The sequence below is a fragment of the Trichosurus vulpecula genome, chromosome 3 (genome assembly GCF_011100635.1).
Source record: "Trichosurus vulpecula isolate mTriVul1 chromosome 3, mTriVul1.pri, whole genome shotgun sequence".
NCBI classification, from domain to species: domain Eukaryota; kingdom Metazoa; phylum Chordata; class Mammalia; order Diprotodontia; family Phalangeridae; genus Trichosurus; species Trichosurus vulpecula.
Window position 1 is genome coordinate 24,986,150 of NC_050575.1, and position 16,168 is coordinate 25,002,317.

The 16,168-nt window shown below is 38.1% G+C and overlaps 1 protein-coding gene across 2 annotated transcripts in view; it reads left to right on the forward strand.

The window, feature by feature from the left end:
* FNIP1 (folliculin interacting protein 1) overlaps window positions 1-15,410 on the forward strand; it is a 140,322-nt gene extending 124,912 nt beyond the window's left edge. For both annotated transcript variants that reach the window (XM_036748845.1, XM_036748846.1), the window contains 5 exons: window positions 1,775-3,194; window positions 4,476-4,644; window positions 7,126-7,323; window positions 7,439-7,554; window positions 12,603-15,410. In XM_036748845.1, the coding sequence (XP_036604740.1) occupies window positions 1,775-3,194; window positions 4,476-4,644; window positions 7,126-7,323; window positions 7,439-7,554; window positions 12,603-12,681 (1,982 nt within the window). In that variant the 3' untranslated portion in view covers window positions 12,682-15,410. The remainder of the gene's footprint in view (window positions 1-1,774; window positions 3,195-4,475; window positions 4,645-7,125; window positions 7,324-7,438; window positions 7,555-12,602) is intronic.
* Window positions 15,411-16,168: the final 758 nt, after the last annotated feature.

A 16,168-nucleotide genomic window follows, 5' to 3' on the forward strand; every position in this document is an offset into this window, starting at 1 on the left:
GGTAAGGGATCTCTGAGCCATTAATATCCAAACAAAAGTGCTGTTCTAAGTCTGCATCCTCCTTCTGTCCTCCACCCTTCTCCATCTGTCCCCGTTAAAGGGAAACCCTTTAAGTTCCCTGTTGCTACTGATGCAGTTTACATTTGGTTCCATTGATTATTACTATTTGTATCACCCCACAGTGCCTCTCACATAGTAGGCATTTCAGATAGAGATATACCTATCTATAAGTGTATATAGATATATGTGTATACATACATATATGCATATATGTGTGCATATTATATATATTTTTTCTGTTCAATATGAATTCTTAAAATAGCTTTCATAACTTTCATCAAACCCTTGGCATCCTTGTGACAAGAAATTTGCATCATTTAGAATTAACCTTAGTTCAGTAGGTGCCTCCCTTGCCCATTTGCTAATTCACTTGAAAGCCTGGGCTAGCCAGAGTGGCCACATAAAAGGGTAGGAGTAGAGAGAGGGGAGGAGGCAAAGCATTCACTGATAATTACAGCTAATCATCAGTGGATGGTATGACCTCGAAGGAATCTTGGTGTTCTAGTGAAGGCTTCCTCAAAATGCTCTGTTTAGTGAACATAGCTGCAAGACATCTTACAGTCCTTCATCCATTTAATTGTATTTGCGTACCTTAATTTTAAAACCAAGAAACCTCACTAGTGAAAGAATAAAAGGTATTGATACTCATCATTTTAGCAATTGTATACAGGTACAAGTAGTTGGTTAAGTTAACTCAACAATTAAGTTAACTTAAGTTAACAATCTGCATACAATTGTTTGTGTATATACAATTTGTATACACAAGATGTAATGAGCTAAAAAAAAAAAGCATACTGAAAAAGCTACAAAAGAGAAGAGAGAATGCTAATTAAAACCATCCACCAGTACTTTTCAATTTATCCCAGTAAGGGTTGTTTTCCTTTTCAAACATGTTTCATAAATGTATAATCTGTCAACTTACAGAATCCCTATATGTCAGAAATAAATCCATGGTTTTGTTGTAGTCAGCTCCCTTATTGTGTCTTTATGTCTTGTTATGTGTTTTCCATTATCGTGGTCTAATGTGATCTATGATACCTATGCAGCACAACTGTGGAAAGCTAGTCAAGAGGTCCAGGTGTTCTACTTTTACTTTGATGGCGTGATTTTCATGGTTACCTAGATTCAGCATGGAACCGAAACTTAAGAGAGCCCAACTACCTGAACTCAGCTGCTTGTTTCATTTCTCTGTCTTTCATTAGCGTGTCTTCCTATTTCTGTCCCAGTCAAGCATGAGGAATTAGGTGAGAGCCCTGTGATCTTAGGAGAGACTATACTGGGAGGTAAAGTGAGGACCAGTAGCTTTCTGTTTATTGGGGACCTGGGCTCAGGAAAAAGATGGGAACTAGAGATAGGAATTTCTGAGTCATCAGAAATCTTGAGAGATTTTTGGGCCAACCAGGTAAACAGAATTAGCTCATCCTTACTTTTTTTGTCACTGCAGAGTTGGAGCAGCTGTGTGGCTGATCTGCCTAGATTTTCTCTGTGGAATTAAGACCAGTTTCCTAAATTTTGGCTTATACCATTTGCCTGCGTAGAGAACCACTCATTTTGCCATTTTAAAAAGCCTCTGGTAAATGATCAATCAAAGATTTGACTCAAATACCATAAAATTGGTGACTTAGGAAACTAACTTGGTTAACTTAGGGCTGACGCTGCTATAAGCATATCGTGAAGGTAGAGGAATGCTTATTAACTGATTTTTCCATTGCAGGAGACTTATATGGAGCAATTGGCTCTCCAGTAAGGTTAGCAAGGACAGTAGTGGTTGGCAAAAGACAAGACATGGTCCAGAGGCTGCTTTATTTTCTCACCTATTTCATAAGATGCTCTGAACTTCAAGAGACCCATCTCTTAGAAAATGGAGAAGATGAAGCCATAGTCATGCCAGGAACAATTATTACTACAACCTTAGAAAAAGGGGAAGTTGAAGAATCTGAATATGTGCTTATCACAATGCACAGGAACAAAAGCAGTTTGCTCTTTAGAGATTCAGAAGAAACAGGGGCTCCTCATTGTGACTGTAAACATTGCAAATGCCCATTTGTTGTACAAAATATAGAGAATGTTTCACAACAAGAGAGGAATGTTCAAGGCACTTCTCAGCAGCTGCTGGAAACTTCTTCGGATGAGTGCAGGATAGTTTCTCCTTCTGGCTGCCAAGAAAATGCTGTTGACATTAAGCAGTGCAGAGATAAATTGCGAACTTGCCTTGACACCAAGTTAGAGACCACAGTTTGCACAGGATCTGCTCCAGTAGACAAATGTGTGTTGGCAGACTCGGGACTGGAGCCAGCAATAGAAACCTGGAGAAGTGAGGAATCAGTGGAATCAGGCAGCCAGTCAGGCAAAGGGATGAGATCAACAGGCATAGCTGTGGAAAAGAAACCCCCAGATAAGCTCATGCCTACCACATTTTCTTGTGATGCTTCGCAGACAAAGGTCACTTTCCTAATTGGGGATTCCATGTCACCTGATTCAGACACAGAAATCAGAAGTCAGGCCGTTGTGGATCAAATCATAAGGCATCACATCAAACCAACAAAGGAAAAAAGGATGACTGTTGCTGAGCATCATGAAACTCATCTTGCGGTTGAGGACCAAATCAGGGATCCTGGAGTCCATGAAATGTTTCCCAGAGTTGCCAGTGCACTTCCAAATTGGAATCATTTAAATCTGGAGAACATGAGTTTATTTGATGAATATTTTAATGATGACTCGATTGAAACCAGGACTATTGATGATGTTCCAATTAAAACAAGCACAGACATTTTAGAACACCAGAGCAATATATTAGATTTTTCTAAAAGACTGTGTACCAAGAATAACAAACAGCCCAGTGAATTTTGTACATTTATGGAATCCGTGCACCAGGATTCATGTAAAACCTGCTTTCCTAAGCAGGACCAAAGAGATATAAAGTCTATTCATGTCCCCCATGGGGACAAAGAGAACTCAGAGAGAAAAATTGCTGTAGGAAATGAATGGGACATTCCAAGAAATGAAAGTTCAGATAGTGCCCTTGGTGACAGTGAGAGTGAAGATGCTGGTCATGATATAACCAGACAGGGCAGTAACTATTTTGGAGGAGACCGAGAAGACTGGGCCGAAGAGGATGAAATACCCTTTCCTGGGTAAGTGAGGAACTCTGAAATGTCAAAATCCTGCAAAATGTCTTCTCTTGTAAAGAATTGAGGTCATCTGAAAGCTTGTAGCCACAGGTACTTATGGAGTGGTTAGTATGCAGAACATACTCTCCTTGTAACTGTTGTGTAGTCACTCATAGGAAGCAGCTCTGAAGACTTGACCCTTTGGGCCCCCTAAAAAAGCTTCCTGGAAGTGGCAGAGTAAAGGAATGGCATTGCCCCGGAGCTATAGGACACGCACACATGCTGGTGTTTGGGGTAGAAGCAAAGAGAAGATGACTAGAGAGGAAAGTGGATGATAACCTAAGATTTAACATTTTAATGGCGCTTTTACAAAGCACTTTTCTCATGACAATCCTGTGATACTAGGCTGGGTTATTTTTAGGCCCCATTTTAAAGATAGAGTAACTGAGGCTTGTTGACATAGTTGAAGTGGCAGAGCCAGGACTTGACTTCGGGTCTTCTGACTCTAGATCTAGTGCTTTTCCCATTGCCCCTCCGCCTGCCAGGCCAGGAAACAGATTGTTGGTTCATGACTAAAAATAGGTGTGACTGAGGCCCGCAGCTACAAAGGCTGCTTCAGGTCAGAGGCAGGAGGAAAACAAAGATTGAGAAGAAAACCAAGCAGCTGTTGGAATTCTGAATTTTTAGCTTCCTGATACTGGCCATTCCATTCAATTGAGAATGTTAGAAATGTGTGACAGCTGCCAGTAAGGTGCAATTTGTGTGACGTAATGGAAAGTGCACTGGATTTAAGACAGAAGATCTGGGTTTGAGTCTTGACTCTGTCTTTTATTGTCCATGTGACCTCTTTGAATCTCTCATCTATAACAAAGGGATGTAATAACACTTCTACTGTGGTGGTTGTGAAGATCAGATGGGGATAATGAAGATATAAGACATTTTGTAGACTTTAAAGTTCTATACATATGTAAGCTACTATTACTATATTCGTAGAAACTCATACTAATGTTTACCAGTTATATATTAAAGTAGTCTGAACTCTTCTTCCTTGTGGCTACAGTGAGTCCATAAACTATACATTAAATTGTGATCATTTTGCCTTAATACACACACACACACACACACACACACTACACACTACACACACACACACACACACACACACACACACACACACAAACATTATATATAATGGAAAATGATGGTGTTGGAAAATAAGGACTAGTAAAACTTTAGTTTTTGTTTAACTGTAAAATGTGTGTAATATTCCTAATTAGACATGCCTGTTTTGGACCTTTCTTTCAGGTCAAAATTAATTGAAGTGAGCTCTGTCAAGCCCAGCATTGCCAATTTTGGAAGGTCCTTGCTAGGTAGCTACTGTTCATCTTATGTACCTGATTTTGTTTTGCAAGGAATAGGAAATGATGAGAAACTTCGGCAGTGTTTAGTATCAGACCTGTCCCATGCTGTGCAGGTAACTTATTATACTCAAACTATGACTATCCAAATAAAGCAAATGTTATTTTTCGGTCACACAATCCAGCAGAAGCAAAAATTATGTGAAAGGTCTTACCTCAGGTGAGACTTTAATAGCCTACCTGGAACAATGAACTTGCTTTTTAGATCTGCGGTAAAATTTGAGTGGAGAAAATTGGCTGGCAACATTAATGAGAGAATGAGGGTGAATGGGCTAGATCTGGCCAGTTATCCATCAGAAAACTGAACTTCTGATTACAGAATAAAGAAGATTAATAATTGTATTCTACTGTACTTTAAGGAAAGATTTCTACAGTGTTCTACTCAGATCAACACTGTGAGAAAGGGAGTGCAAGTAACATATATTTGCAAATGAAGAAATTGAGGCTTCTTAAGGTTAAATGACTTAAAACATGGTCAAACAGTTTGTATGTGTCCAAGAGTACAGAAACCCAATTTTTTTTGCCTCCAAGTCCAGTACTATTTACAGTGCACAGTACCTTTTTAAAAAAATAAATACATACAAATCTACACCAGCATGTTTAAATGTAAATGTTATTTTAATTCTTGAAGTAATTTAATCAGTCATATCAAAAAATTTTTGACTTCTTTCTGCTGGGCTAGGCACTTTGTAGTAAAGGAAAATTCCTAAGACCAGTGGTATCAAACTCAAATAGAAACAGATCCTATGGATTGCCTATTGATTTAGAAAACCACAAATTACCATTTTCTATATTGTATTGTATTGTAGTTTTGTTTATTTTGTTAAACATTTGTCAGTTACATTATGATCAGGATCCTTTTCCAGCCAAGGCTGGGAGTTTGATACCTCTGAGAGTATAATTCAGTCTCCATGCTGTTTTTGAAATCTCATCAGAAAAACTTATTGGATCAAAATTTTCCTGGATGGGAAAGAAATCTCAGTTGCTCTATGAATAGTAAAGTTAGTCTTTAGCACTTTCTTTTGGCAGCAATGAAAGTGAACGTAAGTTTGATAGAGAGCTCCCTCTCCTGGTTCTTCAATACATTTAACGTTCATGTACTATTTTCAAAGCAGTACAGCTCTCACTATTAATATATTATTTTCAGTAAACTCAATCAGACCCATTTTTATTTGGGTAGATACATAGTCATATGCTTTATAGTATATTCAAAAGTTACTAGAAAGTATTTTGAAAAAGATTGGGGGCAACATTGAGTGTGAGGAAAGAAATGATTATTGGTTTTTTAGTTTTGTTGGAATTTTTACTACATAAAGAGATTCCTACATAGCTCAAAGTTTTGAATTAAAATTCGGAAATTTAGGCTTTCAGTATAAATTTATTTTTCATAATTAATTTCCTTTCATTGTCCTAAGTCATTATTAATTCAGGATCATTTTGCTTCTGCTTACCAGAAATGTCTTTCATGGAATTTGACTTCAAGTTTATGGGTCTTTTTTAAGTGTTAGCCACTGAATTAAGTGGCTGAATTAAGCTTTGAGGATCATTCCCAAAACAGTTAATGACCATTGGAACAAAATAACATTTCACAAAAACAGCCCACACATAACTATAATATTGATTTTGCTTGTTTTGGAGTGTCAGTGCCTAGGAGCTTAAATGAATTAATTTATCAGGGTTCCCAGCTTTTTTCCTGAAGCTGTTTTTCTGTCTGGTGACAATCTCTTATTTCATTGGGATATTTTAGTAGCATTTGTCCTTCTGTTTCATTAAAAATGCAGTAATTCTGGGCTTAATCCTGGAGAAGTTTGCATCAAGATTTATTTTCACTCATGCTTTTTCTCTCACACGTTGACAGGGGGATTTTGCCCCCAATAAATAAAAACGTAGTACATTAAAACTCAATTTTTAAAAGATACTCAAACAATCACATAATAAAAATTTGACACCATTTTAAAAGTGTCCAGAATCTCCTCCACGATGGGAGATATCTTTGTCTTGAATGAGTACTGACTCTGAAAATGTGCCAGAACCTGCTATCGGCAACCCTCCTGAAGAGAACTCTGAAGAAGATGGGGAGATACACTTCTCTTGGCCTTAAGCATAGTGCCCTCCCAGCAGAGCAGTTAGTTTGGAGCATTCTGCCCAAAGCATTTTGGTTGCCTTTGTTAGTCATCTTTCATTTTGTAGTATTGTCATGATGTCAGATATGATTTCATGTAGTGGTATGACAGAGAGCCATTATTATTCTCTATTTAACAATGAAAGTTAAATTTGTAAAATGTTCTATGTACTTTGGATTAAAGGATGGAACTACTGAAAGATCCCATGAAGACATTTTATGATAGACTTGTCAGTATATTTGGCATTTTGAGTTACTTACAAGAAACCATTGGTTCCAAGTTTTGGAAGGATCCTATAGTAGTAATTGAATGAATAGAGCTAATTTCTTTTTCTCTGGAATTTCTCTTCCACACAGTTCACTCTAATTGTCCATGGGGTGTCTTATCTTTTTATGAATTTTTGTTTGTTTCTAGCATCCAGTGTTGGATGAACCCATAGCAGAAGCTGTTTGTATTATTGCAGACATGGATAAGTGGACTGTACAAGTAGCCAGTAGCCAGAGACGAATAACAGATAATAAGCTTGGAAAGGAAGTTTTAGTTTCTAGTCTTGTCTCCAATTTGCTTCATTCCACTCTACAGCTTTACAAGCATAATTTATCTCCAAATTTTGTAAGTATGAAGTTTTACTTAGCCTTAATAATTACATTTTTGAGCTTGCAAGAGATGGGAGTTTGGAAACTTTTTTTCATGCTTTGTTTACTCTTTCTCTTTGTCTATACCATAGTGTGTCATGCACCTGGAAGATCGACTACAGGAGCTCTACTTCAAAAGCAAAATGCTCTCGGAGTATCTGAAAGGACAGATGCGGGTCCACGTCAAAGAGCTGGGCCTGGTGCTAGGGTATGTTCACAGAGTTTGACACTGACTTATGTAGGTTTGCTTTCTGCCTTCACTTCCTCATCTCTTTTCTTTGGGTAAGATAAGCACTTTAATGGGGTGAGAGTGGGAGATGAGACCGGGGAGAGAGGAGGAGGAGTAATTGTAGAGTGGTCAGGACCTATTATTTCTTTGGTATAGACAACTCCTTTTTTTAAAAATTTCAAGTTCTTTTTTTAAAAATTTCATATTTTAATATTTTAGTTTTCAACATAGATTTCCTCAAGATTTTGAGGTACAAATTTTCTCCCCATTTCTACCCTCCCCCCTACTCCAAGGTGGCATATATTCTGATTATCCCATTCCCCAGTCAGCCCTCCCTTCTGTCACCCCACTTCCCCCACCCAATCCCCTTTCCCCTTACTTTCTTGTAGGGCAGGATAGACGTCTATGCCCCATTCCCTATATATCTTATTTCCCAGTTGCATGCAAAAACAACTTTTCTTTTTGAGCATCCGCTTTTAAAACTTTGAGTTCCAAATTCTCTCCCCTCTTCCCTTCCCACCCACCCTCCCTAAGAAGGCAAGCAATTCAACATAGGCCACACATGTATCATTATGCAAAACACTTCCACAATAATCATGTTGTGAAAGACTAACTATATTTCCTTCCATCCTATCCTGTCCCCCTTTATTCAATTTTCTCCCTTGAACCCTGTCCCTTTTCAAAAGTGTTTGCTTTTGATTACCTCCTCCCTCTATCTGCCCTCCCTTCTATCATCCCCCCTTTTTTATCTCCTTCCCCCTACTTTCCTGTGGGGTAAGATACCCAATTGAGTGTGTATGTTATTCCCTCCTCAAGTCAAATCTGGTGAGAGCAAGATTCACTCATTCCCCCTCACCTGCCCTGTCTTTCCTTCCAACAGAACTGCTTTTTCTTGTGGTGTAGGCAACTCCTAAGGACACTGGCTTTGCCAACACTGATCTGAAAATGCGCTACCCCTTGGAGACATGGAATGGTCAAATGACTTGTCACACAGTATGTGTCAGAAGCCACACTTAAACTGGTTTTCTTGACTCTGAAACTTCCTGTCTATCCACTCTGCCATACTGACTTTCAAGAAAAGCCTTAGATAGTGATAAGAATAGGGATAGGCACTGGACCTTTGTTTTCGTTGATATAGAGAACTCCCCGATGAGGAAACCCCTAACCTCAGTGCGGATCAGCACCCTTTCTGTAATATATTACCTTAGAGAGTTGCTTAGACAGCACTGAGAGGTTGAGTGACTTAACTAGTGTCAAACAGCCATTAAGTGTCAGAGGTAGGACATGAATCCAGACTTTCTTGCTTCCAAGACTAGCTCTCCATCTCCTCTGCTATACTACCTCTCCACGCATTCAGTTCAATATATGGTTGAATTGAGCTGAGTCCTTGTTGGATTTATCAGTCTTTCTGTACCTTATTGCTCAGGTCCCTACCACTTTCTCTATTCTGTGGAATTGCCTTTTACCATACTTGAAGGTTATGCTTTGGTTTGAGTAAACCTTATCATCTACAGCATAAAGTTATATCCCCAATGGCTTCTGCTGCCTTGAAAGTTGTTGGCTCTCATGTTTTCATTCTAGGTTGAAAATATTGTTAGACAATCATGAATTATTAAATAAAATCTTAGCTTCAAGAATAACAATTACTTTCTGAGGCCTCACAAGAGGCCCTTCCTTGCCACAGACACATACTTGTGTCCATTCCTTACCAGAGTTGTTCTGAAGTACATGTGTTAGGTAGTAAAAAGGCTTCTAGAAAATTCTCACTTATAGAACTCAGAACAAAAAAAGGTCTCCTGGGTCTTGTATCCAGTTTCTTAGACTTCAGAATGAATAATAGAGATCAGTGATCAGTTATTACCAAATTGTTTTATCCTTCTAATTCTGTGGTCCCTCTGATTTCTTTTTCCTCCTTGTTAACATATTTTTTTCTTTTTTTTTTATTTAATATACTTAGTTTTCAGCATTGATTTTCACAAGAGTTTGAATTACAAATTTTCTCCCCATTTCTACCACCCCCCACTCCAAGATGGCATATATTCTGGTTGCCCTGTTCCCCAGTCAGCCCTCCCTTCTGTCACCCCACTCCCCTCCCATCCCTTTCCCTTCCTTTCTTGTAGGGCAAGATAAATTTCTACGCCCCATTGCCTGTGTATCTTATTTCCTAGTTGCGTGCAAAAACTTTTTTTTTTGTTTTTGGACATCTGTTTGTAAAACTTTGAGTTCCAAATTCTCTCCCCTCTTCCCTTCCCACCCACCCTCCCTTAGAAGGCAAGCAATTCAACATAGGCCGCATGCATATCATTATGTATAACCCTTCCACAATACTCATGTTGTGAAAGACTCGCTATATTTTGCTCCTTCCTAACCTATCCCCCTTTATCCAATTTTCTCCCTTGACCCTGTCCCTTTTCGAAAGTGTTTGTTTTTGATTACCTCCACCCCCATCTGCCCTCCCTTCTATCATCCCCCCTTTTTTTATCTTCTTCCTCCTCCTTTTTTTGTGGGGTAAGATACCCAATTGAGTATGTATGGTATTTCCTCCTCAGGTCAAATCTGATGAAAGCATGATTCACTCATTCCCCCTCACCTGCCTTCTGTTCTCTTCCTACAGAACTGCTTCTTCTTGCCACTTTTATGAAAGATAATTTACCCCATTCTATCTCTCCATTTCTCCCTCTCTCAGTATATTCCTCTCTCATCCATTAATTTGATTTTATTTCTTTTAGATATCTTCCCTTCATCTTCAACTCACCCTGTGCCCTCTCTCTCTCTCTCTCTCTCTCTCTGTGTATATGTATATATAATATATATATATACACACACATGCATATATACATACATATACACACATATACATACATATACATAAACATGTGTGTGTGTGTATGCATATTCCCTTCAGCTACCCTGATGCTGAGGTCTCATGAATCATATACATGTAGGAATGTGAACAAAACAGTTCACCTTTAGTAAGTCCCTTGCAATTTCTTTTTCTTGTTCTTTTTCTTGCTTACCTTTTCATGCTTCTCTTGATTCTTGTGTTTGAAAGTCAAATTTTCTATTCAGCTCTGGTCTTTTCACTGAGAAAACTTGAAAGTCCTCTATTTTATTGAAAGTCCGTATTTTGCCTTGGAGCATGATACTCAGTTTTGCTTGGTAGGTGATTCTTGGTTTGAATCCTAGCTCCATTGACCTCCGGAATATCATATTCCAAGCCCTTTGATCTCTTAATGTAGAAGCTGCTAGATCTTGGGTTATTCAGATTGTGTTTCCACAATACTCAAATTGTTTCTTTCTGGCTGCTTGCAGTATTTCCTCCTTGATCTGGGAGCTCTGGAATTTGGCGACAATATTCCTAGGAAATTTCTTTTGGGGATCTTTTTGAGGAGGCGATCAGTGGATTCTTTCAATTTCTATTTTGCCGTCTGGCTCTAGAATATCAGGGCAGTTCTCCTTGATAATTTCTTGAAAGATGATATCTAGGCTCTTTTTTTGATCATGGCTTTCAGGTAGTCCAATAATTTTTAAATTCTCTCTCCTGGATCTATTTTCCAGGTCAGTGGTTTTTCCAATGAGATATTTCACATTGTCTTCCATTTTTTCATTCCTTTGGTTCTGTTTTATATAATCTTGATTTCTAATCAAATCACTAGCTTCCGCTTGCTCCAATCTAATTTTTAAGGTAGTATTTTCTTCAGTGGTCTTTTGGACCTCCTTTTCCATTTGGCTAATTCTGCCTTTCAAGGTATTCTTCTCCTCATTGGCTTTTTGGAGCTCTTTTGCCAGTTGAGTTAGTCTATTTTTTAAGGTGTTGTTTTCTTCAGTGTATTTTTCAGTATTTTTTTGGGTCTCCTTTAACAAGTCATTGACTTGTTTTTCATGGTTTTCTCGCATCCTCCTCATTTCTCATCCCAATTTTTCCTCTACTTCTCTAACTTGCTTTTCCAAATCCTTTTTGAGCTCTTCCACGGCCTGAGACCAGTTCATGTTTTTCTTGGAGGCTTTTGTTGTAGGCTCTTTGACTTTGTTGACTTCTTCTGGCTGTATGTTTTGCTCCGCTTTGTCACCAAAGAAAGATTCCAAAGTCTGAGATTGAATCTGGGTGCATTTTCTCTGCCTGGCCATGTTCCCAGCCAACTACTTGACCCTTGAGTTTTTCAGCAGGGTATTACTGCTTGTAAAGAGAACTATGTTCCAAGCTTGGGGGCATGTGCCAGCTCTGCCACACCAGCACTCCTCCTTCCCCAAGAACCCCCAACCCGGACTGGACTTAGACCTTCAGCAGGCTCTGCACTCCTGCTCTGATCTGCCACTTAATTCCTCCCACCAGGTGGGCCTGGGGCCGGAAGCAACTGCAGCTGTAGTTCTGTAGCTGCCCCACCTCCGCTGCCCCCGGGGCAATGGCTGAACCGTGAACTCCTTTTTTCACTCTGTCCCCAGCAGCTTTTCCCACTAACCTTTTCTGTTGTCTTTGGTGTTTGTGGGTTGAGAAGTTTGGTAACTAATGCAGCTCACTGATTCAGGGCGCTAGGGCACACTCCGCCCAGCTCCTGGTCTGGGTTGGTCCACGCTGCCCACACTGGGCTCTGCTCCGCTCCCAGTTCTGTGTGTGAAAGACCTCACCCAGCAACCATCCAGGCTGTCCTGGGCTGGAGCCCTGCTTCCCTCTGCTATTTTGTGGGTTCTGCAGTTCTAGAATTGGTTCAGAGCCATTTTTTATAGGTTTTTGGAGGGACTTGATGGGGAGCTCATGCTAGTCCCTGCTTTCCAGCCACCATCTTGGCTCCGCCCCCTGTTAACATACTTTTACGGCCTGAGATCCCGATATCCCTTGCAGTGTGCTGTTTCTTATCTTCAAAAATATTGTGAGTTCTTTAGATAACTTCTGAAATAGTATATCGAGCATGATTTCTTCAGCACGTGTATACATCTATATACAAGAGACATTATACAGAGTAACACACAATGATAGGGTGTTATTCTTGATTTTGAAGGGAAACTATGATATGTTTTCTTTGTTTTAGGATTGAATCCAGTGACCTCCCTCTTCTGGCAGCTGTAGCTAGTACTCACTCTCCATATGTTGCCCAGATTCTCCTTTGAAATGCCTGCAAGCTAAGACATTAACTTGGGTGAAGTTAAGCAAAAGCAAAGGAGGCAGGCACAAAAGATACATATTTGTGCTGACTTCTTCCTGAGACATCGGAATTGACTGATCAACTGGTGCAGCTGACTGGGACTCCTGGATTACACATTCTACAAACATCTTATGACTTTTTTGACTTAGTAATTTGTTTTAAAAATTGAACATGAAATAGGATAAATAACAGTGAAAAGAAGGAGTCTGGAACAAACCAGTGGAGTTTTCTATAAAGGTGATCACAATGTACAGAAAAAAGTATAAATATTCACATGATCACTGTAATCTTCCCACAACTTAAACAGATTGAAATATGAGGTTGAAGCAGCTGCCTTGTGACTCATTGTTATTCAGTAGCACAGATGTCAAAGTTTGTTTTTAAATTTAAACTCTTAAGGTACACCAATTTGAAGCATCTTGTAAATTTTCTTTAAGAGAATAGCTAACTTTGAGCTGTCTCTCAAAATACTTGTTTATGACATAGAACTCAAAAAAAAGTGAGTCTGTGTATATCATATGCACAAGTGTACATATAAATATCTCTTGGTTTCCTACAAGGGCTGGGAAGAAGACAGATAAGATTGGTAAACGTGACCTTTATTTCTTGTGTTTTAACTAGTATTAATTGTCTGTAAAATTGACATCTTGCTTTACAGTGATACTTTTGTTTCACACTTTAAAAAAGAGAGGTGAAGCCAACATTATCTTTAAAACTGAAGAGTATGGGTTCCCAAAATAGCAAGAATATATAACTTGATACCTTTTTGTTTTGTTAGTAATACAGGCTGTTTCTGCTTCCCGATATCCACAGCTAGTTAGAAAATGGTATGAAAAGAGATCAAATGCACCAAAGCATTGGCAGAAGTAAAGCTGTAATTCTTTAAAATGCTCAGGTAAAAAAGGTTTTCTCTTTTCATATCAACCCAACAAATACTTTAATTTCTATAGTGCTGTTGTGGTACTCATCCACAGCTCTTAAAGTCACTGTGGGTTTCCCAAGATTTCAGTTATTCAGCTGTCATGTCTCTTGTACATAGTGTAGATGTGTTATATGTAAGAAAAGCTAATATGGAACCAAACTCTTGTATGTAATGTAAATAGAGTAGGTGGGTGGGTCAAATTCCCAACATGCTCTACTACCTCAGTTTAATTGAATACTACATTGTAGTCTTTTCTTTGCTTGTCTAACCTGAGCATCATCAACATTGTGGTTGAGGTTGGTTTCTGTTTTTCTCTACAACATTCACTATAGTTAATTGCTTATCTAAACAACCGTGAGCCGTCCTTGCTTACCGAATTACTAACTACATCAGTTGTCTAATCATTCATACTTTTCATATCCATCTTGCTCCCTAGTTTGCAAAATGTGGTGGTGTTGTGATTGGGAAAGTGCTTTTACCTTAAGTTTATTTAGCACATTTTGCCTTGGATCTTTTATGTATGATAGAGATATTCAATTAAACTAAGAAAATAATCTGTTTTGATGGCATTAGAGTACGTAATTGATTGCTGGGCTAGGTGCTTACCTAGCTGGTGTGACTGGAAACCCTCTCCTCACCAACTTGAGAACCCTTGGATGTCGTAGTTGCTAAAATGACATTGGAGCAAAAATTCTTTTCCTTTTGGCTCCTTTTTCTTATTACATCTGTTAACTGAATTCCGTTCTCCACTGCATGCTGGAAAACTTTGACTGGACTCAAACTGGTTTGCTGGAATTCAGAATATGGAAAAGAAATGCAATTTTGGACTTGGTATATATTTTCTACCCCTTTGGTGACAGTTTTCATTGTGGCAGTAAAAGACACACCAAATAGATAGTGTTTTGTCTCTAAATTCTTAACAGAAATGAACCAGTTCATATATTTTGAACCTCAGGAATTTGAATGCCTGGGAAATTTGATGTTGACGTAAGAAATGGATGGCCCACATTCTTCCTACTACTTCTTGAAAAGGGAAGTTTTCCTGGAGAAAAAGGCTTCCAATCCTTCAAAGAATTTTTTGGTCCCCTTAGATGTCTAAATATAGTAACTGAACCTTCTGTAACTCTGATTACCTAGTCCTAATTCTTCTTTCCTTACCGAAGGCTGAAGAGCTAAGCTTTCTGCTCATTGGAGGATGTCAGATACTTCCCTTTCTGCTTGCAATGTGACCACTTTGATGAATGTGGGAAAGATTTTTAGCCTGTCAGAAATGTTACGGTACATATGAAACATGGTACATACAGAAACCTGTTTGCTGTAACAAATGAAAAAGGGATCTTTGACATTATAGTATTATTGACTTAAATTTTTTTTCTTTTTGTATATAAATTAATCTTTTTTGATTTTAAATATTCTCCTTCTTTATGAAAATGTCTTAATTTTAAGGATGAAAATGTTAAGTGCACTAAATATGTACTCGAACAGATTTATTTTTGTTCCAATCAACAAACACTGGGATGCTCAACACAAAAAGTGAATAAAACCCGGATTTTACACATTGCATACTTTTCTCTGTTCTGGTAAGTATTTTATGACAATTTTCTGCTTTACCTAAATTATTTAGATAGTGGTTTATGTAAAATACTGGGTCAAATGTACATACTGGTTGTTTCTTGTTTTGTATATATTTCCCAACTGTGCACTTGTATTATAATAACCATTCCCAATTTTAGGGGAAATTTGTGCAATAAATACGTATGTCAGTTCATTCACTGATATTGTCTCTTTCATTTATATCCTATGAGATATGACATAACAGTGATTTTTAGATCTCATTTTCTCTTGGTATTTTCAGTACTATTTTGGGTGCCATGATTTAGAAAGGACATATTGTCTAAGCTAACTTTGAAGCCAGGTCTTAAAACAAAACTTTGAAAGTCATGATAACAAAGAAAACATCCCCTCTAATCCATAACTCAATATTCATGGAATTTCAAGCTGTGTGAAAATACACCCATTTCGTGGACCTCATTAAGTATAATTTGATATGATGCTTCATTGACTAGAAAAATTCTGGGCTAAAGACAAATGGTTTAATTGTGGAGCAAAGTATTGGCCTTTAAACAAAAATGACATTTCATAGTTATTTTTGATACACACATAATTTCATTATTCATATTTTAGAAAGGAAAACATTGCTAGTTTTGACATTTTTTCATGGAACTCATCACCAGGAACATAGTTTAGGAAAAACCGAATTAAAGAAACCTCTGATTATAGGACTACAGCTTAAAATACAGTAATTATAGGCATTTAGCCAAGGACATTGTGCAAAGTACAAATCATGTCAAAAGGGCTTTAAAATAAAAAGGGGAAGGAGGAGGTAGAAATCTGCCTACTTATACCTGCCCAACTAAATAAAGTAGTTCTTCATACAAATAGAGAAAGGAAAAAATGTCATGGACATTTAGTAATTCATAAGAGAAAACCCAAGAAAGAAGTCAGCAATAAAACTTAGAGCCTCAAATAT